General features: G+C 49.7%; 1 protein-coding gene across 1 annotated transcript in view; it reads right to left on the bottom strand.

Annotated features, from left to right (window-relative positions):
* ADAP1 (ArfGAP with dual PH domains 1) overlaps nucleotides 1-21,244 on the bottom strand; it is a 62,979-nt gene extending 41,735 nt beyond the window's left edge. The window contains exons 1-3 of the mRNA XM_075515217.1: nucleotides 20,869-21,244; nucleotides 10,046-10,176; nucleotides 8,418-8,509 (exon numbers count right to left, since the gene is read on the bottom strand). Of these exons, the coding sequence (XP_075371332.1) occupies nucleotides 8,418-8,509; nucleotides 10,046-10,176; nucleotides 20,869-20,953 (308 nt within the window). The 5' untranslated portion in view covers nucleotides 20,954-21,244. The remainder of the gene's footprint in view (nucleotides 1-8,417; nucleotides 8,510-10,045; nucleotides 10,177-20,868) is intronic.
* Between the last annotated feature and the right edge of the window lie 1,681 nt (nucleotides 21,245-22,925).

Raw genomic sequence — 22,925 nt, 5'->3', positions numbered from 1 at the left:
ACTCTGCTGGTCTCACGCCTTAGGGAACACTGCTCTGCAGTGACTTATTTCCCATGATGCTGTCAACAGCAGTGGTTCAATATCTCCATAGCTTTTCTGCAAGAGCGTGCAAATTGGGCAGCCACGAGGCACCTCGCCCAAAGGGGTATCCTGAGAAGCTGCAAAATGCTCTCGATAACCTCTCCCGGCATTTGGGCCAGAACGTGAGTGGCTCCGATGGCAACTCCCACAGCAGACAGGACTCCAGCCGTGCCACTTGCCCAGCCCACAGCAAGCACTTTCTGACAACTCACACGTTCTTCCCCTTTCCTCATCACCACAAACTCAGGCTCTTTCAGCAATAATTTTCCAAAAAACAAGATACACCAAGAGCAGCCCACGGTTAGAACAACTCAGTGCAAGGACAGTAGCTGTAGCTTCTGCTCCAGTGGTTATTTATAGAAAGCAGAACAACTCCAGCAAAAGAAACTGAAACAAAAACCCAACAAGGATGGCGAGGAGTCCAGCATCTCCCTTCAATGCAACAGAGAAGTTGAGCAGGGACTTCACCATGCTCACTCTAATGGACTGGAGGCAATCCTGCCATAAAAAGCTGCTTTCGAGTCTGGCGTTAAACACTAGTTTCACTGGCACAGCTTGGACGAATTTAAACAGGAGCAGGAATTTGTCCTGGTATCTATGGGACCTGAGAGCAATTGGAGGGCAGGGACCATCCAGAGGTCCCTCAAGCCATACAGTCGTCTCCACCATTTTCAGGGACTTCAGACCTGATCTCCATTTCATTTTAAGCGTGCCTTCAGGGGCCCTTTAAACATCTGTTGCTGTGTTTTAGTTGAACTGTATTTTTCCTGAGGTGAATATGTACGTAAATAACCCGGGGCGGACATCACATGCCAAATACAGGGCCCTCCATCCAAACCCCACCTTTGATTTCGACAGGAGTTCCATGAACAGAAAGAACGGTAGCAACAGCCTCATGGTATTTTATTGCATTTCTGGTGATGGGATAATGTAGCAAATACGCCATTTGTGTTTGTTAGAAAAATATAAGCGCATCATTCCTAAACTGCAGAGATGCACAGCTTTTGGGATCAACTCCAAAAGCTTTAGCAGCCCACCTAAAGTCTGGCGGGCTGCTGGTTACAGGGAATGTGTCATTTTTTGGCAATTAGAACAGAAAGGTCTTTGTAATTATCAAGATAAAAACCTGGGAACAAAGAGAAAAAAAAAAACCCTAAGGAAAAAACACATTTCCAACAGAATAAGGGAAAATTCGTCCCCCGAATAGAATATGACTGGGCTGCACTGGGGAGGTGGAAGGTCCAGAGGCCAACAAAGCACTGCCAAGAACCAAGAGCTCCAAATCTCATTTTAGGTACTTGTTTGCCTGCCTGGCCACCCACATGAAAACAAAGCGCGCTCTGTCAAAGGGCCAGCAAGGAAGGTTTCGGAAGAAGCCAGTGGAGCAGTTTTACCTTGGTCCCACATACTCAAAGCCTTTCGCTCGCAGCAAAAAACACCACGGGAAAAGCTGTTCAAGCAGTTTAATATCAAACTGTGGCTGCGTGGCTTCATTGCGCTCTGTGGAGGAGTGCTGGTCAGCCAAATTTATAGTCTCCAGTTTATTGTTACCCAAGACCCTCAGCTGGGCTGGCTTTCCTAGGATGCACTACGGCTCACACACCACAGACGCTGCATGGCTGCTACGGCTTTTTGGAGATGTACGACAGACAAGAAGCCCCAGCCAGAGGTGAAAGTGGCCCAAAAGACATCAAACGCCATCCGCTACCACCCTCTGATTGCATCTTTGTGAGCCACCATCAAGTCCAACAAAGACAAAAGAAATGAATGCCATCCAGGAACGCCATTTCCAAACCCCAAATTCGTAGCTTTTGGAATTTGTCAGAGGTTTTTCCAGCAAAACCCAATCTGCTTTCCACAGGCAGCTCTGTGGATGCAGCTATGCCAAGTTTCTGTCAAACAACTGTTTTAATGACATTTTAAGCCCGAGTCCAAATTTTTGCTCAGACTGTGAGGAGAGCCACTGCAGCGCAGACTAAAAGCCCGTCTAGCTTCACACCCTGCCTCCACATCTTTTCCTATCTGGTAAGTCCTCGCTGTGAGGACTTGCTTTTAAATGGCTTTGTGGAGGCATGAGACTGATGGAGGGCTTCTTCTCGGTGCTCCGTGCATCACCCTGGCTTGCAGAGCTCCGGGAGCGATGTGCCATCCACCCCCCCCAAGACCAGCGGCCAACAGCAAACTTCTGGAGGAGAGCAAAAAGACAGGGTTTTTGGCTATCAAGGCATAAAAATCTTGCATTATGGATTTGAAGAAGTTAAAGCTGAATTAGATTATGCAAAATCATAACACGCTCAATTAAAATGCTAACCGGTTCCTTTTTTGTTTAGTTGTTTTATATGCACGGTCCAGTTCACCACAACGCTACTTTTCAGAATGGTTAAACACAGATTAAAAACATGTAGGAAACAGCCTGTGTCGGTACTATCTTAACCTTGTTGCAATTTCTTTCGGAAATTAAAGGAATTGATATGAATTAACAGGCTTATGAGCTAAGGACAAAGAGAAAAATGAACCCCAAGCAGAGAAGACCCCGCGACCGGTTCAGACTGAAGAAGCGGGCAGATCTCAGGCACTTGGCTGATGGCAGCGCGATGCTCAGGCGGAGACTTCCCGAGGCTGAGTGCCCAGTTTGAGCCACCACAGGAGGCTCCACCACTTGGGAACTGATGAGCAGCCACTCCGAGAGGCCACACTGCAGCACCTCAAGCTTTACACCCAAGAGATCAGGCACTTTTGAAAGCCATGGATGTAAAATCTGAAGACCCTTATTAATAAGCAGGAGCCAGAAGAGAACACTCAAGTTTACCCCTCTGGGCATTAAGCATTAAAGTCATTTATCCATAAAGTACCAGCAAAAGGAGGAGACAGAAGAAGAGGAGACCAGGCGAGAAGTTTGGATCCTTATGCCCTCGTGCATGGAGGGAGGGAGGCCAGACTGACCTTCAGACACCAGACGGAGGTGGTGGGCTTGGTAGCTCCCCTATCAAATGAGCCAAACTTTAAGCGATAAAGTAAGAAAAAGAAATCCAGGGATTTACTAGGCAATTTTCTCTCCACACATTTTAATCATACTGTAATACAATGAGCCACTTCTGCTAATAACTGTTCTTCTTCAGATGACTATATAGATGACTCCTCAAGATGTGAGCCTCACTGGGATACAACCTTTCTCTGACTGATGTCTCATCCTGTTCCAGATAAGACAACCACCCAGTACAACTCATGCCATTTCATTCTGCCCCATTTTTCCTACCAAGGTACTCAAATGTACTGGCAGTCAGTATATTTAAGTGTTTGCATAAGGAGCAGATGTAGCTCCCACTTATCCAAGCACGGAGAGAGGAGCGGAGCAATGCACTGCAGCTCATATGCAGTTCTGCTGAACGATGCTCTATGTTCTCAAATCAAGCAAAAAGGCAACAGAAAATGACGTTAAGTATCGGGCAGGGACGTGGATGTACTTTCCAGTACTGCAAAAGCCCAGTAAGAGCTTATCTCCATCTTCTTCTATCAGTTTTCAGCCAAGCATATGGCTGAACAAAGCCTTTTTCCTTTGCTTTTACTCAAAAGCGATGCTACCTACCTCTGTTGCTCACTGGTGACTCAAAACTCAACCATGCGCTTGCAGTGTATCCGCCCCAGAAAAGGCTGTTTTACTGCTCTCGGTCTGCTGCCGTGGTGTACAAAGCTGGGCTGTGACCACTCGTGACCATCCAAAGAGGGTTTTTGTGGTTTTAAGTTCCTCACCTAAGGCTCTTTGGGCCAACACTGCAGTGATGTAGGAACATCCCAGAGTCTGGGATTCATTTCAGCCTCAGGGACTCCCCAGTGGTACAGAAGTTGGCTGCTCTGCTCACTGCGTCTGCTGCATGGGCCGAGTTGCTGGCAGACAGAAGAGGAGAGGACAGAGGGGATTTTTCTTTTGGTTGGGTGGGGTTTTTGCCTATGCACAGCTGGTAAATTTTCCCTGGGCAATTCCAGAGCACCCCTCCAACTTCTCTAACCTTCGCCGAGTGTCTGACAGAGCCAGGAAGCCACAATGGGGTTTCTGGAGGATGCAGAAGCCAGATGCAGCAGGCAAACACCACGTATTTCCCAAGGAGTCAAACACAACATCATAGGCAAGAAGAAAAAAGGACGAGCTGGCGCTGCAGCACTTCTTCCCTCTTGCTCTGAACTTTGCAATTCTTCAAGCAACCAAAGTAGAGGGATTCCAGAAGTAGCATTATAAAATTAAGAAGCTTCAAACGAACAAACAGCCTGTCCTTATTACAGCTCGTACATTAGCATCCTGCCATGCCGAGTCTGAGGGCAGCTCCCACAAAACCTGCCCAGCCACTGCAGCCAGCCAGCACGGGTTGTCGTAATTAAAAGCATCAAAACCTCTTGATGCTGCAGAAAGTGGGTCGGCACACAACGGCACGGTGCCAGTGCTGGATGGAGGTGTCATCCATCGTGATGCTACCCTGGGCTGTGAGCTGAGAACAACTCATGCTATTGCAGTGACTGGACTGCAGCGAGGCGGAGAGAAAGCTAAATATATAACCCTTTAAAAAGCAGCACTCCCCTGCTCTTGTTTAGCATGTATCTGTTGAAAGGCACAGAGAGCCTCTAACTAGAGAAAGAAAAATACAACCTGGCACACCATCCTCGAAACATTCCCACCATGTACCGTACCCACAGCTGCTTATACTGCAGCGGCGTCAGAAGGAGAACTGTTACTGCAAGAGGTCGCATCTATCCCAATGCTCCCCGCTGCTATTGCAGAGACCCAGCAGTGCCGGTCTGGAGAACACCTACACAAGCAGAGCTCCAGGCTCAGCTCAGAAATCAGGGCATCCAGGCTGAAAATTGTCCCAGTGCAAAACAGGCACAAGTTGGGAGCACAGAAGGGCCAGAAATAGGTCTTCCAGATGCCTGCAGGAAGACTAGCCTTGCCTCATCCTCCCAATCAATCAATCAACCAACAACCAAAAAGAAACAACAACAACAACAACAACAATCCCTTAACCCTCCTGCTCCCGTTTCTCACGGGTTATAAGCCCGGCAACGTGCCTCTCCAGGGCATCAGGAAGGGCTGCGGACAGAGCGGCCGCCCCAGCGCCGCCAGCCGAGCGCCAGCACGGTCCCTCTGTGCTCGCAGACAGCTTTGACAGGGCTGCGGTTGGAGCTCAGCCACCGCTCGGCAAAGCTCCCCGGAGTGCAACTGCACCGCAGGATGGAGGAAGAAAAATATCATAGCCGCAAAGCCTGAGCTGCATTATCAAAGGAAGCCAAACCAACGGAGCACAGAACCAGCCACAGACATTTCTGCCAGCCCGACAGCAGAAGGAGTGAAAACGCTTGTGGTCTCTAAGCTGCCTAAGCTGCAGGGCGAGCTTTTGCTGTCTCTCAGGCTGACCCGTGCAAGGAGTTGGGTGTGATTTGCACCCAGATCTCAGGATGCCCCAAGCTGCAGAAGGACCTGCCCCACTCCCAGCCGGGCTCCCCCAGCACGAGCTCTGCACCCCTCGGGCAGGGATGGGGCATGGAAAAGAACCAGGGCTCTGCTCCTGAACAACCTGAATATGAAATAGGCCCCTGCCCTGTAAGGACAAAACAGCAGCTAAGGGCTGGAGTGCAACATCTAATTGAATTTAACTGAGACTTAAGAGTAAACAAAATTAAAATCCCCTGGAATTGTGCTTCTCCTACCAATGACAACTAGGTGAAAAACCTTGCTTCTCCATCCTTAACGTCACAAGTACGTGCAAGTCTCAAAACAGCACAGCCGACTGCTGGGATTTGAGAGCTCGGTGATACAAACGTGGTACTGGATCCTCGCAGGACCATGATAGTTCACGAGAGCCGTGTGTTCACCAAGGAGGGCATCCACCTCCCAGCTGCTGGCACAGCCAGCAACGTCTCCTGCCGTCTGGGGAGCCCTTCTTCCTTGTACCAAAGAGACGCTAAGGAGAGGGCAAAGGAAATAAGCATGAATAATGCTCTGCCAAAAGACTTTTTGTTTCAACCCAACTCTGTGGAGAAGCAAGAGAGAAATTATCAGTTATTTTCCTTTTGTAGATGCACCATCTTCGGAAGTGCAATCTATTTACACAGCAAGATGGAAGAAGCAGTTGGTGCACAGTGATGAGAAGGATATTAGAGCTATCTGCAAGGGGCACTGCAGACCCCACGGGTATGTTGAGACATGCATCATAAAACTCTGGCCACCAAATCCTGCAGTAAGAGGACACATTTGTCCTTGGGCTGCCACCTCTGCCGGTCAGGGGAGAAAGACGCAGGATTTTGTGCATGGAGATGGATGGGTCAATGTCACACCAGAGCCTGCAGGAAAGTAAGAAGCCTCGCCTGTGTTAGGTGAAGAGCAATCCTGTTGTCTGGGTGTGGACAGGCAGGAGCAGGCAGGCTTTGTCCTTGACTGCCACAAGGCAAGTCCCCTCCACCTCCTCCAGATTTGAGACATCATTTTTCCATGAATCCTTACTAAATCACAGCCTTGACTTTTCAGATCCTCATCCACAGAAGCACTTCTGAGTCCCCAGGAAACCCCACATGAAGCATCTTCTCCACCTTCCCTAAGCCAGGACCCAGGGGTGATGCTTGAAGGCCAGCCTGAGGTAGGAGGAGAACCTGAAAGGTCCTAAACTCCCAACACGGTCAAACATATGAAGGTTTTCCCCTCTCTGCCTTGGGAGAGACAGGGTTAAAAACAAACAAAAAGTCACTTTGCTGAAGCTGGTTTTCTGAAATGAAGAAAAACCATAAACAACTGTGCTGCCACGTTCAGCTGAATTTGCACCATCTCCTCCCCTGGACCTGCGGGATTGCTCTGGCTGGGAGCACCTTCCCGGTGGCTTCTCCTTGGGCTCCCTCCCATGAAGGCAGAGGTGTTCCATCAATAGGAAAGGTAAGAGGCTGGGGCTTTTTTCCCTTGAGAAAAATAATCCTAGCAAGATAATCACAACGCACTCAGAGTGTGCCCCTCCACAATACACAGTGGCTTTGCCGGTCCTCAAATCATTTCTGTACTTGTAGGAACCGTGGAAGCTGCTGCCAGAAGCCATTTTAGATCAAAACCCAGATCTGGGAACACAGCATAAACGGATGGGGTTTTTATTGTCAGGCCAGGAAATGCTGCTCACACTTGGGCCTTCCCAGATTTAGCATTTGAGCATCGTCAAATAGTGGGTAACGGGTGCATTGCCAAGATACTTCACAGGTCTTTTGTCTTTACCATAAAAGGCTTTTTGCATGATGTAGGAAGACAATAACTCTTCCTAATAGCTATTACAAGAAGATTAAAAATATAGATAAAGTCACCCCGAGGATGAGCATGGGTATTCATGAACCCTTCGGCCCTCCTTCAGTATTATTTCAGATTTGGGGAACACAGCCGAGCCTTCCTACTCAAAGGCTAGCATCGCACACAGGGAGCCCTACGGACCCTTCCAGTACTTCTGTTTTGGGCACCTCTTATGATGCTTGAACATATCACCCAGCTGCTCAGAGCCTCGCACACTGTTTTCACACCACCACCACGCTGCCTAACCACCCCTCCCGACACCCCGTTAAAGCAGCAATATCGGGAGGGATCTCAGGGACCAGTACCCACCAGTTTGCTAATACTAAAGTACTGGCTCTGGAAATTATGCCCTCCAGACCCTCTGTGAAGACTGGTTTTACAGAGATGCAAAACCCCCTGGGTACTCTGCAGGACTGGACCCTAAAAACCCATTTCAGTTCATCTTCTTGCTCCCTGGATGGTACAGCACGTCCTGGCCGCTCAGCCCTCTCTTGGTCTACAAAGGCTACCCCAGCTTACAAGGAAGCTTTACTCTACGCTGTATGGGAGACTCTCTTTTCACTCATCTTCACAAAGGATATTATTTGTCACTTAGGCAGAAAAAGAAAATCCACCACTTTGGCACTAAAACCCAGTATTTTTGTATTACAAGTAACCTAGCATCTCATATAGCAGATAGTCATTCTGCACCAAAACAGAACTTGCTTATCTGAAAAGGCAGAGGAAATCAACGGGTAGAAATTGGCATTTTTTGTAGCTTTAGAAACTTGGAATAGTCTGGGGAACAGACAAACAAACTATTGATTTCCCCGCATCATCTCAACTGTACTTATTAAATAAGATCCCACACGTAGTATAAACTCTACCATATGCGTGCAGAAGAACAAAGATTTTCAGAGCCTTTTATAAATGAAACCTCCTTTGTGGCTAAATAAAAAAATATGTATCATGCTGAAACTAAAATATTACAGAGGCTGCAGCTGCACAAACAAATAAATGGTGTTTACCAGCAAAAGTATTTACTTACTGACAGTCAAGAAACGTTGGCTTGTAATAAAATGGTGGCATTTTAGATTCATATTTTGCTTTTGCTACATTGTTTCCATTCGAGGCCATAAACTGTGAAAAGAAGAGAAAAAACAGAAAGAATTAAAAAATGTTAGCGGTATTTCGTTCTCTTGTTCTCTTTTGTTTCCAGAGAGTAATAAAATTATTGGGATGGGGCCTCTGTTCACTTACTGAGGTTTCCCCGGGACCGTGCACAGAAGGGATGCTGTAAAGGTTGTGCCTGCAAACCAGAGCTCAGAATTTAATATCGATTATTGTTGCCAGGGCTCCCCTCGGCTTAATACGATGCTGGGGACAGGTCCGTGTCCCAGTCACACGCGCACAGTCCCCACGGGAGCAGAAGGCAGCACGTGCTGGCACTTCCCACTCACAGGCATGGGAACGAGATGGCTCCCAGGGAGTCCGGCACAGAAATTAGGCAACCAGAGGGCAAAACCCGACACTAACTTTAGGTCTCCATATGTTACGGCTCCAGCAAGGTAATAGTCTCGGACCATACACCCTTTGCTTTGGATCACATCACTTGTTCCAAAAGGTTACATTTATTTTTGCAAAGCCATGCCAAGCGACCTCGGAAAGGAGCTTGAAGTATTAAAAATAAATGAATAAATAAATAAATTCTATCTGCCCTGACAGCCCTCTTTTCCTCTGATCTCTTATAAAAATGGTTAGTTGAGAACACTACAAACAAAACCACATATTTCCCTATTCATAAATTTTATTCAATGAAAATCACTTTATAAGTGTAAAAACCCCATCCTTTTCCAGGCAGCCATGCTAAATATGTTTTGCCTTGTATCAAATGCCAAGCATAACAAGCAGCTAAGCTTTTTCTTTTATTTTTCCCCCTAAGATTTTTTTTTCATTATTTTCATGTTTTTGAGCTTCTCGAGTTTACATAATCAATCTATTCTCAAAAAAAAAATCAGGGAAGGAAAAACCCATGCAACACAAAGGCTTATTTTCCTTATAAAACACACGACTCCATGAGCTGTGGCTTTCAGAAAAAACTCAAATCTACAACATACAAGATAAAGATCAATGACTGGTAGCATTCTTCATGCCTTTAAAGACACCAACAGTCAAAGCATATAGTTTTCCTGGGTAGGCTTGCCTTTAGAACATCACCCAAACCTAGGCAGGTACGTTCCATAAACAGAGAGAATTTATACTGTGAGGGTTCAGTTCTTCAAGATGTGAGTTTAAGAGTCTTCAACGCTAAGTCGAACAAAGCCAGAAAAAGCCAAGCTAGGCAGAGGTGGTAGACTAGAGGTCTAGCCTACCGTCTAGGCTAGAGGTAACGTGAGAAACACAAGGCAATTCATTTAAAATTAGTAATTTCTACACACTCTCTTTAATTGATATGCTTATAGGTGTGGGGGAAACCCTCACAACTTCATCATGAAATGGCTATTCCATTTTTCCATCAGCATCATGGACCTCATTCCCCCATTCAGGAATTATCTAGACCTGCTTTCTGAAATCACATTTGTTGTGGCACCTTTAGAAAGGACTCTGTTTTACTGCTTTGCTGGTAAAATGCAGCGACCCAAACTCACTGGTACTTCAAGTCTCAGACGCACGTACCTCCACTTGAGCATCATCCCAGTCATCCAGACGGACCGACTTCACTTTGCTGACTTGGGGAATATTGCGGTGGATTCCTGAACAATTCAAGCAGATGAAGATCCCTAGGCTGTGGGACGCCCAGTCCGGGTCTGAAAGCAAGAAGGAAAGAGAATTGCACTTGACTGGTCGATCAGATTCAGCGCAGGAGGAAGGAGAGATGGGGCAGGACAGGGCATGGCAGGGGAGCTCAGGAATCACCAGGTCAGAGTTCCCTGATTTTAAAGGCATCAAATAAATACACAAGCAAAATACAGGTATGTGTTCATTTGTATTGATAGTTATACCAATTACACTAACAATTAACAGATTTGCAATCTCAGGTGCAGCAGTTACTCACAAAAACCCAAGATACAGACAACGGCATACGCCCAAGACCTCCAAAACTCACTCCATGCTCACACGAAGAGAAGAGGTGAATGTCCATCTTTCATCAGCAAATCCCACCCAACGAGCACCGCATGGAACAGAAATTGCACAATTAAAACAAACAGCTCAGGGAAACCGCTATGCTGCTCCCCTGCCTTGCCTTTTTTTTTTTTTTTTTGCAGTGGGAGTGCTCCACAGAGAGACTTTCCTCCCACAGCTACAGCTGCCCAGCAGCACAGCTCTCCATGCCAGGAGGTTTCCAGCCCTTGCCTTAATGGAAAAACGCTGCCAGTGGCAGCTCTGTACTTTCTCTGAGCAAAACCACGCACTGTTTACAGCCCCGAGCTGACGTCTCACACAAAGCACTTTCAACTCAAGTCCTTCGCCTCCAAATTCCTCCTCGGGAGAGGCATTGCCCAAAGCACGGGGAGATGGAGAGGAACCGGAGGAGGACAGGGGCTGGGGGCAGGACACATCCACCAGTGTCCCTGGCGCTGCCTCGCTAATAAAGCCGATACAGGGATCTTTGTTTGAACTCCGACTAGCAAATGTCAGCGCCTGCTATTCCAGCTGCGCCCCAGCAGAAAGAGCTTCCTTGCAAGTCACCAAGTCAGCCACTAAATCCTCCACCTCCCCCCGACGGAGGTCCCCTCACCCCATCTTCCCCCAAACCCACGCGGGTGGGAGCTCCCCGGCTGCCCCGTTGCATCAGGCTGTCAAGGGGTAAAGGCAGGTCTTCCCTTCTCGCAAACTGTCGTAATTTGTTTACTCCCCCACAGTAATTACACTAAACACTTGCTCCTCACAGCGCAGCAATTATTTATAAAAAGCAAGGGAACGTGCTTTCTCCTCCTTATACATATTTAATGGTCTGGCTATGTCAGTGCAGCGGGAGCAGGCTGGCGTGGGGCAACGCAGCTCCTCTGCATGGGCTATCGAGGTCTGCTACCGGCCCCTGCCCACGGGGACGGCCACAAACCTCCCCCAGCACACCCTAGATAAGATTAATTGGGTTCCCCAGAGGTGGTTGTCTTCAGCTATAAACCCATGAGCGAAATGAGCAGCCTCATCGGACGCAGCTGGGTGCCAGCAGAGGGGAGCAAATTCCTAAGCTGTTACAAGCCCCATCAGCCGCAGCTCCCTTGGCACAGGCCTGGGACCAGCAGCCACAAATAAAGGTGTATTTTTTCTCTTTCACATGATCTCCCATCTTCATGCGAGACCCTGACGACTACAGCTCAGGCCTGGCAAATATAAAACCAGGCAAGTCGATCTAAGTGCATCACAGCAGCAACCAAGTGCTGCCCACATCCAGCAATGCCAGTGAGGGCACAGGGTGCTCTGCCCCACCGGCCCGGATCCCTGCACCCTCACCCCGGTCCTCCCACGATGACCGGGAGACTCGGCTTCACATCACACCCGAGCTCAGGCACCCCACTTATTCTGACAGCAAAGATTGCTGCCAGTTGTTGGGTTATAGATTGGCAACAAGAATCAAGAGTTTTGCACGCTCACGCAGGTTTCTGTGCTTTAACTCCTCGTGCTGTGCTCTCCCATCTCCAAACACATGGCCGTAATCAAGGTCTGGGACCTGCCAAACTTCCTACCACAAAAATAGTCCAAGGTGCAGCACTGCTGCCCCGTGGTAGCCCAGGACCATGGGACCAAACAATGCGAGTCAGGCAAGGTGAAAGCATCAGGGTCTCTTGCTGAAAAACCCATCTCTCACTTCCACACGGAGGATCAGGCACGAGGAAGGGCGAGAGGGTCTGGAGGACGGGGCAGCCACAGAGCAGCGGCAGTGGTGAGGAAGAGGAAGCCGTGGCAGCGAAGTTCGGAGTCAGGAGCTAACGTGGCCACCAGCTCCCTGTGCTCAGCGCAGCCGCTCCACGATAACCATGCTTCAAGCCTTCCCGGTGTAATGAGATCTGATCAAAGCAGTGCCCGACTCAGGGAAATGGGTATCAAAGTATGCATTGGCCTCCACAGGTTTTATTGGGAGCCCAATGCTTGTTTTATATTAACAGATTTATCTTGGGCACACAGGTGGATTTCTTCACATTGTCTGCAACTTCCTAGACTCAGGTTGCCAAATCCTTTGAAGAAGTAACCCCTCCGCTGCCAGCACTGCTGTGTGCGACAGGACCAGGAGATGTCCCACCTTCCTCCAGCCAGGGATGAGGACACATTTGGGTGGAGGAACATCACACAAGAAGATCCTCAAGCTCAGATGGAGGAGGCTCCAGTGGACACTGAGCCAACTCATACCCACGTCTCTTCTCAACGTGGGCAAACGGCACCTCAAGCAGCAGGTTTCAATCACAACTGGGGCTTTAAAGCATTCTCCTGACACCAACAGCGTTTTCTTTAGTCCAGACTCTTAAACGTGCATCCCCCCTGCTCCACACAATGTCAAGCCACATCTAATTAAGAAAGCAAAAGCTGGGCTATATGCAGGAGCATACACACATGGTTTCAGAAGATGCTAGTACTTCAGAGGAGCAGACGGAGACGACAGGGTCAGTGGTGACCCAACCCTTGGAAGGGATGACCTCAGCTTGTTCAATAAAACCACACCTGCTAGCTACCTCCTCCTGATCACCTTCCTTTCAGTGTTTCCTCTCTTGCCTAAGCCCAAGGTCCATGTCCTTCCGACACCAACAGCATCCCACACAGCAAACTTCGAGGAGCACTGCGACAGGGCTGCACGCTTCGCTCGACTCACCAGACCCGGTACCAGCAGTTTGCATTGCTGCCGTATATTAATAGCAACTTCCCCTTCATTGCTCTTCTGGTTTTAAAAATACTTATCTCTTAAATCCAAAATCATGCGGCAAGGGGGGATGTAAGAGCTGTAGATGCTTGGCTGGTTGTGTGCTGCCTTCCTGTGACAGCTGCCGCCCAGAACTACACAAATTTGGCAACTGTTTTTAGTGCCAAAGGGAACACCAGGGAGGAGGAGAGTTCAAAGGCCTCAGGAGCTGAGTTAGCCCCATCTAAAATTGCTAAATCCCCCAGATTTAGCAAAAACTGGTGAAATCCTCCAGAACCAACTGACCTACCAGGGGAAGTCTCTCTGAAATGTCACTATTACAATAATTTATTAGAGATTTCTCATAGCTCTTGCGCTGCTGGCTAAAGACATCTGACTGAGAAGGGAAGCCAGCCAGCCGAGGCCTTCCCTGGACTTCAGCTGAAAGCCAAAAGGAACTTCTAAGCATCGTCTGAATAATCCAGAGGGTTACAGACCCAGGCGAGCCCCCAGGCTGGTGCATCCCTGTGACCCCCCGTGCCACCACTCTGCCTGTGGACGGGAAGGAGGAGGGTGGAGGATTCCCTGACTCCGTCTTCCAGAGGGCTCTGCCAACGCCGCTTCCCCTTCTCACCCCCTCCGTGCACTTGTGACACCATTTTCAAAGAAATCTAGCTACGAGACCTCTACGCCCACGCATCTGCAGGAACTGGTGACAGATCCCCAGGCAGATAGCTGCCGGCTGGGGCAAGCACCCACTTCTGCAGGGATGCTTTTCCAAAGTCCTTTGTAAGGCTTGGGGCTGTTGGCAGCTATGGAGCTCCCTGAGCACATCATAGTCCCTCCCTCTTCGTTTCTGCTCTCCAGGACGAACAACGTGAAAAATTCTCAGCTCAGGAACGTGGCAGATAACACCAGCAATCTCCAACCTCGACATAATCACAGACTCCAACCCTTCATTGCTTCGAGATAAGAAAACATCTTATCAAGCACATGAATAAATTCACATAAGTGTCTTCATACAAGACAAGTGAGTTTTGGGACAGCACCATTAATTTAGTGAACCAGTGTCCTCAGGCTGTATGGCTGGCGAGCTGAGGTCTCCGTAGCTAGGTGAATTCCACCTTGCTGCTAAACACTTCAACAGCTGGAGCACCTTCTGTGCGTGGGAAATCTGGGGAGTTCAGTAATTTCATTTGAGCCATTTCATCTGGGCAGGGCCCAAAAAAGTGCACCAAAACAGCAATGTATCATAACATGAGCCTTTTTTGGGCAGTACCCAAAAAAGATGATTTTTTTTCTAAGCCTCCGGAGTTTCAAGCAAACAGCAGTGAAGCCTAATGAAAACTCTCCAGCATGTCTAAGTTCCACACAAATTACTTTATTCCATTATGTCAAGCCAAAGGGAATAACAAGTAACAAGGAGCAAGGAGAATATTAAACCAAATACACTGTTGTAAGTGCAGAAAGTCTCTCATCCTTCAGCATCATTGCTCCAGAACAATTGATGCCAGCTCTAGAAGACTTTCACTGCCCAACACGGCAGAGATTTCTAGTCTTACAAACAGATTACAATGACTTTCAAAATAAAAACTTGATGCAACTTCATTTTTAAAATTAAATAAATAAAAAAAGCTAAACTAAACTCAGGAGAAGGCATTGGGGTGGTATTTTCCCATCTCATCCATCTGAAAGGGAAGGCACAGCCAGAGATTAGAGAAGCATCCACAGCAAAACTAACACACTTGGGCAACACAGCTAAATTCAGAAATTAACTTCCCCGCGCAGCCCCTTTTGCTACCACAAGCTCCAGGAAAACCCAGCGCATAGAACAATGAACTCTGCAGCTTGAACCCAACGTTACCAAGCAAAAGAACAGCCCATGGAGGGCAAAAATGAAGGCTGGACCCAGAAAAATAATGAAGAAGAACCAACATAAGACACAGGACAATTTATACAAACCAAAAGGAGAGAAGAGAAGACTGGAGGTGGAAAGACAGTGGATTTTTTTTTTTTAAATAAATAATCAATATTTCCTGTATCCAGAATATAAACATAGGGTTCCAGTTTGAAAAGCCTTAAATGCCATCAACCCAAGTAAAATCACATGAAGTAGAGCGGTAGCAGGCTCAAAGTAGCTCCAAGACAAGAGGAAGAACTCAGAGTCCCAAAACTTACCCGGATGCCCTCGCTCCACCTTTTGCCTTAAACCACAGCTATCACTATATATAGCACAGTATATTGCTGACCAAGACAAATATCTGCGAGAACGTGGCCAACGCAGAGCAACACCCTGTTAACACATCCTCCAGCACACAAACCCTGGCCCGACCCTTAATTAGCTGCCTGGCTGCATCCCCACTCCACCAGCTGGGTGGGAGCCGGTGTTTTGTCGGGATGGAGATTCAACAGATTTTTCTGCTCCCTCTCCCCTGTCTGAGGTGATAAAGACTAACTAGAGGGGAGAGGAGGACCTCTCGAGGGAGGGAAAACCTTTTTTACCCGGCACTAGAAAGGTAACTCATGCCCTAGGATATGGGATATAACCACGGGGATTTTAGTGCAATCAACGCAAGCAAAAAGCCTTTTCCGCTTGCTGCTCAGCTGCTGCTGCTTTCTTAAATGTCCCAGCCAGGAGAACCCCGTGTGCAGCACTGAATTTCTATTGCTATTTACTTTGGGGAAAGATTAGGAGGTTAATAAACAGACCCTGGTCATGCATTTTAAAAATAACAATAAAAGGCATTAAAACTGAAGCCAAACAGCCTCCCACCGACACTCCTCTCTAAGTAGGAAAATTTTTCAGTGAAGGCACTAAACTTGCCAAGGTCTTTTTATTCAGCTGGCAGGTCTCAGCAGCCCCCTCTGCTTGCTGTCTGCAGCCCACGACTGTGCTGCAACCCAGGCATCAGGACCGGACAGAAAACACTGTCACGTTAAACCTCCTTTGTTTCAAAAAGTCCTTTTCCCTGCAGAAAGTGGCATCGAGCTAAACACAACTGCTATGGGATTTTATTTTTCCTTCTTGCCCCTCCACTCTGCTTATGCCCAGAGAGAAGGGCTGGCAAATTCCCAGGGGAAGAAAAAAATTAAAACCAATATTTAAGTGAGAGGACAATGGAGGTGCGGGAACAAGTTTCCACTTTTAGCATGAAAATGAAAAGCCCGTTTCACGCCATTAGAGCGGTGAAGCTCTGGAACAGCTTTCCAGTAGGAGGTAGTGGGGGCAAGAGAGAGAACTAGCTGTGAGGCAGAGCCCCATCGCTCCACGGAGGGGATGGGGAGATGTCGCTGCAGATGACAGCACGAGGCAGGACCTGATGACTCAGTCAGTTGTCTTCCCAATCTGTGTTTTTAGGACCGGCGGTTGCACAGGGGAAGGAGAGCGTTGAGATCAAATCCTTTCAGTGCCCTCTTTAATCCCAGGCAAAGCAAGCAATCCCCAGCACTCATGTGTTTCCCTCTAATCACCACCCTCACGTCATAAAATCAAGGGACTGGAAAAGCTTCACCTGCTTGAGAACTAAAAAGATGCTGGGCCTGCAGGGAAGGTGTTTACAACCACCTCAGCCGCACACCACCCACCCTCAGGCTTTTATATATACTGTTACACCAAAATACCAAATCTGCTGGGCTTTGCAGCACAAAGCTCCGACACCAGACTCCCCTCCATCGCGCGCCTCCTGCTCTTCCTCCATCCCGCATCACCTCTGAGCCTCGGGCACAGAGGCCGATGTTACCCGGGGTCTGTGTCCCACTAATCCATCCCAAATAAGAAAGAGGAAAATGATAAAAACAAGCCACGTAAACTGCTGCCGGAGGGTTTAAACTGCAGGATCGCTTTGATGGGATTTCCACATCTGGCTTCAGAGCCTCACTGTCCTCCTACAATGTAAAATGATTCTCGCTCCGTGGAAACACAAGCCTAAGTCATAGAAAAATGTAGTAAAGAGAGAAATACTCAAGGTCTTGTTATGCCCTGAGATAACCATCCGTCTCATGATGTGAGGAAAGATTGCCTGAGACAAAGAATCATTTGGGGGGGGGGGGGGGGGGGGAAGAAGGCTGAACTGCCATATTAGTCTTGAAGAAAAAAAGATTATTCTAATACATTGAGAGCCATTACACACCAGCAATTCAGCGAGATTGCTCAGTTTGCACTTAAGACTGCATTTAGCATGCTGTCTTTGCTGTGAAAACACATCTTTAAACCCACCAAAACAAACAGACTGCAAACCAACATCTAACACCCTGACTCCAACACAGAACTGTGTAATGACAGGGGACCTGATGCCCCAGATAACGACTTTATTACAGCGGTTCATACCCCACAATGCAGTCTCAAAGATGTAGTGAATGCAATCTCATTATTCATTACAGACGGATGACGTTTTTGCAACTGAAACATTTTTTTATTCAAAACAACCTTTCATTGAAAATTAAGGTTTTGTAAAGACACAATTAATAAAAACCTAGCTAGAAGATTTTAAAAAAATTAAAAACCTACAAGTGAAAAATGTAACCTCTCAGGTTTTTTTTCACTCTGATTTTCAGTTTCTACTTCAGCATCCTTCCTGCATTCCCAGCTGTCGTGGCCAGGGCCACCATAAGCCTGTTCTCCCTACCCGAGACATGCCCTCAAAATCTGCGAGGATTTTTTGGAGGGTCTGCTTTTGCACGAGAGATTTTGCTGCCAGACATACACGCTGGTCCTGGGAGGACACAGATCTGACCTTCCTGAGCACCACATTCAATGCCACGTTCCACCCAGCTGCAAGCGCACAAACCAGGGGAACACACATCTTGAATATAGCAGCCTTGCTTGTAGGACTTGGCCACTTAAATAATCCTCAGTCACGATTAAGCGGCAGATTCTGGCCCAGACCCAGGCAATCAGCAGGTTTTGCCTAGATCTCCCCCAAGAGATGCGATGACCCTGCAGGGGACGAAGTTACTTACACAGCCTAGGAGGAAAAGCACTGCCTCCCCTGATGCTCCCTGTCCACCCTGGGATTTGATTTTTTGCATGGTCACAGCTTAGCCACAACGGTGCCAAGCTGCGAGCTCTTTTGCATCGGGAACCTAGGCTTTTGCTACGTGAGCATATAATGCCCGGGACAAGCCGTTACTCCAGGGCTGTGGCTACTGAGCCTCACCTAAATGGCAAAACAGTAACAAAAGAAAACAGCTTTTTTTGACAGCAGGGAAGAAAAAAAAGCCCAAAACTTTCACTGACTGGCTGCTTTCCGAAACAAATATTTCCAAGAAAAAAAGAAAACCCAGGTGGCTTCCAAATACATAAATTAAAGTGACTAACAGAGAATTTTCCCCAGTCACATTTCTGACCCATCCTGTTCTTTTGTTATCAGAATCCCTGAGCTAAATGGCTACCTCTTATCAAGGATCCTGAATTAACTAGGGATTTCAGGGAAGGGAACACACCCACCTGAGAAGCACACAAGATCAGGGATCTTGACCTTTTACTTACCCCCAGCTGCACCAGATCAGCAGCATGACCATGCACACATGGGGGAAAGCACAAGTACGCCCTGCTTTCCTCATCTTCTGTTCATTCCCCACCCTCCCTCTTCTTTCATTTGTGCTTTATTTTCTCTGCTTTGGTGCTTTTCCTGTGTCTAGCTATCCACCCAGTTCCAGCTATTGCATTTATCTTTCTGTGCATCCCGCTTCTCAGCAAAGAACATACCTGGACCCCATTCTGGAGCCTCTCTGGATGCCTATCCCATATTATCTCACACTCAGAAAGATCTGACCTACGCAGGAGGAATAACAGAATTCAGCCTGAATATTTTATATATTATCTACAGACACAAGTTATATATCTTATCTTAGGTAGCCCAGGGCATCTCAAGTTTATTGTCACTCCCAGACGGACAAGCACATTACAGCACCACGAGTAGCTCTCGTTTGCCGATGAAACTGAAGCAAAGTGATAACTAAAGAAATTGGGTTGACGACCAGAGATCCAGTCCCAGGGAAGTAATGCCGTGACAGTTCAGAAGAGAGGCTAAATGGTATTAATATAGCACATCTTGTGTTACAAAAGACACTGGCCCAAATTCTCCTCTCCGAGTTTCAGATTCACTAAGACATCTCTCATGCAAACATCACCAAAAGCAAAAAATGGTTTTGTTGTTTTACAAGCCCATTTGGAGCCTTTAACAACAACCCTCTTTGACTGACGTGAGCTATTTTACTGACCTACAGCTTCATCTCCATCCTGGTGCTGCTGAGAAACTTCCCATTTTGCAGAGGGGCTTTATATTACACGCAGGGCAAGGGAGAATTACCCCATTGATCTGAATGGCCCAGGCTTGTACAGTCTTCTCCCAGAAGGAATAATTTAGACAGACACCTATTCGGGGAGCCCAAGATGAGCTCGGCAAGACACCTAAAAGGTGGGTAGGTACAGTTACACAGCAACGACAGCCAGCAGATGGGTGGGAGCAGGCAGAGCAGTGCAGCGCTGCAAAGTGCAGCGCTTCACACTATGCAGAAAGTTCTTTGTCCTTTCCAGCCAGGTACCAGGGGACACAACGCATCTGAAAGTGAACTGCAATGTCCCGAGATGCAGATTAGGGACATAAAACCCTTGGTAATGGTATGAGCTGGATGGTGGCATCCAATAGACCTTGAAATACTAAATAAATCAATAGCCAGAAAAATAAGGTTCAGTTGAAGTGTTGGGTTTTCTGTAACCTATAGAATGACAGAGGCTGAAAAGGACATCCTTTCTCTACACCTCTTCAGAGCGATCCTGCCCAAGCTAATACAAATGTAGGTGCTTCTATAGGGTGACTTTTTAAAAAAAAAAAAAAAAAAAAAAAGGAAAGTTACTTGCTATGCAATTTTCTAAGATTCTTCTTAAAGGCAGGTCCCACCACACCATACAGAACCTGCTCAGCAAGAGCAAAGGCTTTCCCACGCTCACAGCCCGACCCCAACGATTCTCCATCCAAAGGGCGAGGGAGATGCCCCAGCTCAGGTTTTCTTCCCTCTGCGCACGAAGAGGGCTACGGGCACTTCAGCCCCGTCCTCTGCCCGGCGCTAAGCAGCGCGCAAGGCAGGCACCCATGGGCGGCACGCTGGCCAAAGGCTGGTGGGCAGGATGCCCGAGGCAATGCCTCTGGTTCCCCCGCTCTGTTTGCTCACTGATAGGGCAGGAGCAGCCACGAAAGCCAGCCCGTTCGCGAGGGGACGCGAAGGACAAGCCGCCTCCGGCCGCACAGGGCACCCCCCCCCCCAGGCACAGCCCCCGGCCGCCCGCCCGCTGCCGGGTTAACGCCACCGGGGCTGCACTGCAGACCGCGGGGACCTGCCGGGGATGACATCAGCGCTGCCACGGCCGGGCGAGGAGCCGGGCTGGGAGGGGGGTACCTCGGCCGGGGCCGGTCCGCGGGTACCGCCACAGCGCATCCCCATCCCCCCGCCCTGCCCCGGAGCACCCCCGCTGCATCCCCCCGGCGGCGGGGGACCGGGGGGCGGGGGGGTCGGGCACCCCCTCGGCGGGGCGCAGCCCCCACCGTTCCCGGAGAGGGCAGAGCCCCCGCCCCGCCGCCCCAGCCGAGCCGAGCCGAGCCGAGCGGTGCCGTGCGGGCAGGTGCGGCCGCCGCCCGCGCCCCCCGCCTCGCCCTGCCCTTACCCGGGGCGGTGCAGTCGGCGCACGCCGCGTTGCCCGGCCGCTGGAGCAGCTCCACCAGCGCCTTCCTGCTCCTCTCCTTCGCCATGGGGGCGGCGGGCAGGCGGTGCGGGGCGGTGCGGGGCTCCGCTCGGCTCCGCCGCGGCTAAGCCAGCTTCATGGCGCGGGGCGGGGGGCGCTGGCGAGGCGGGCGGCGCGCCCGGGCTGCTCCATGCGGCCCCGCTCGCCCCGCGCAAGGTGAACGCCTCCGGCGGGCCGCGCCGCCGCCGGGAGGGGACGCGCCGGGGCGGTTGCTGCCCTGGACGCCTCCTCGCCCCGCTGCTGCCGGAGCTGGAGCTGCAGCCGGAGCCGCCCGCCCGGGCACGGCGCCGGTTCCGCCTTCCGCCGGGCCCGGGGGGGGGGGGGGGGGGGGGCTGGCGGCTCCCGGCGCCGCTCGCCCGCGACCTCCAGCGGCCGCTCGTCGCCGGGGCGGCCCGTCCCCGGGGAGGTCCCCGACCACCGGGGTGTCCCGTCGCCCCCGGGTGCCCCCGGCCCCAGGGCGCGCCCCATCCCCCAGCGGTCCCTTCCCAGGTTTAATTTGGGGTGACCGTGACGCGCCCTGGCCTCGCTGCCCGGTGGGGGGATGCCCTCGCCCACGGGGTGGGAGCTTGCGTGGCAGTGGGGAGGGTGGGGGCCGCGGGCCTTCGCCTCGGGGAGGTTGCGGCTCACAGCACCCCGGCCCTCGCTGGCCGGGGCCTCGCCGCTCGAGCACCTTGGCGGGTTCATGAGCAGTGCTCTTGGGGCGCCTCTTTAACGTTAGCATCTTTTGGGGGTGCTCGTAAACGTTTAACTGGTACCCACCCGTGCTCCGAAACGCTCCTCCTTCACTGCTGTCCTTCCAAGCACACATCACCACCGCCTTCCATGTCTGCATCATGGCAGGACTGTCCTCCAAGCACGTTCCCGTGCTTGTCACACCCCTCCATGGTGCTGAGGGAGCATCGGGGGAGAAAACACCCCTGGGGCAGGGTCACAGCTTCCCCATGTCACCGTGGCCGTGTTGCTGGAATTGAGGGCTGCAGCCATTCGTGCATCTCACATCACCTACGGGGCAAGGCTCCTGTCCTTGTTTCACCAGCTAAGGACTAGAGGGTGACTCGGGGGTGATGTGGGAAACCTTTGGCCAAGGAGGGGTTCAGAGCTGTGCCTTGTAGGCTGCTGCCCTAACCCCTGCTGAAACTTTCCTCTCAGGTGTGGGTCACAGGCATCTGTGATGCTGCTATGGCCTATTTGTGGTTCATACAGCTCTGCTTACAGAAACGTTTTTGGTTTTGCAAAGCAAGTTCCCCATTCAAATCGTCCATCTCTGCTTCCTCCGACAAAGCAGAGCACCCTCCTGCAAAGCTCAGCTCACGCCGCTCGTGCTCCCCAAGAGGTTCAAGGGCGTGCATGAGCGTCTGCAGGAGGAGGGTGCCAGTAGCTCCTGGAAAACTTCCACAACCAAATCACTATCTTGATCCTGGAAACATACGTGGATGTGAACAGGTTCCAGGGAACACTTTGTGGGAGAAAATAGCATACACCCTTAAATATGGGCAGAATCATGGCCACGTACATCTACAATGCCCCCCTTGCCTGTAATACATTTTCCTAAATGACCTTTGCATTTGTGCTGTCAGACAAGCAACTGTAACCAAGTTGATTTTTGACCATTTTAAACGGACATCGGCCTGTTCCTTGCTGACTCTATGCAGCATTACGCATCGTGCTGGGGTTTGCTGGTTTTACACATGTAGGCTGATGATGCCTGGAAACTCGTTCCTGTGCTAACAAAAGGCGTAGTCTCGCGCTGGCCTTTTGTGGAGAAGTTGAGCTGCTGCATGTTGACCCTCACCGTCTTCAGCCTCCGAGTCACTAATACCAACCTGCAGCAGAGAACTGACTTCTAACATCCACTGAGTAAAACCAGCTCCAGCACAGTATCTTAGCCCTAATCCTCCACACCCATGCTACATTCAAGCTTGTCGGTGTAAATGCTTACAGCATCGGAGCTTTATCTGAGTCCAAGTTAGGTTAGGTTT

This window comes from Mycteria americana, chromosome 12 (assembly GCF_035582795.1).
Source record: "Mycteria americana isolate JAX WOST 10 ecotype Jacksonville Zoo and Gardens chromosome 12, USCA_MyAme_1.0, whole genome shotgun sequence".
In the NCBI taxonomy this organism is placed as follows: Eukaryota; Metazoa; Chordata; class Aves; order Ciconiiformes; family Ciconiidae; genus Mycteria; species Mycteria americana.
The sequence above is the reverse complement of the archived record's forward strand: the minus strand, read 5'-3'. Positions and strand labels throughout refer to the sequence as shown.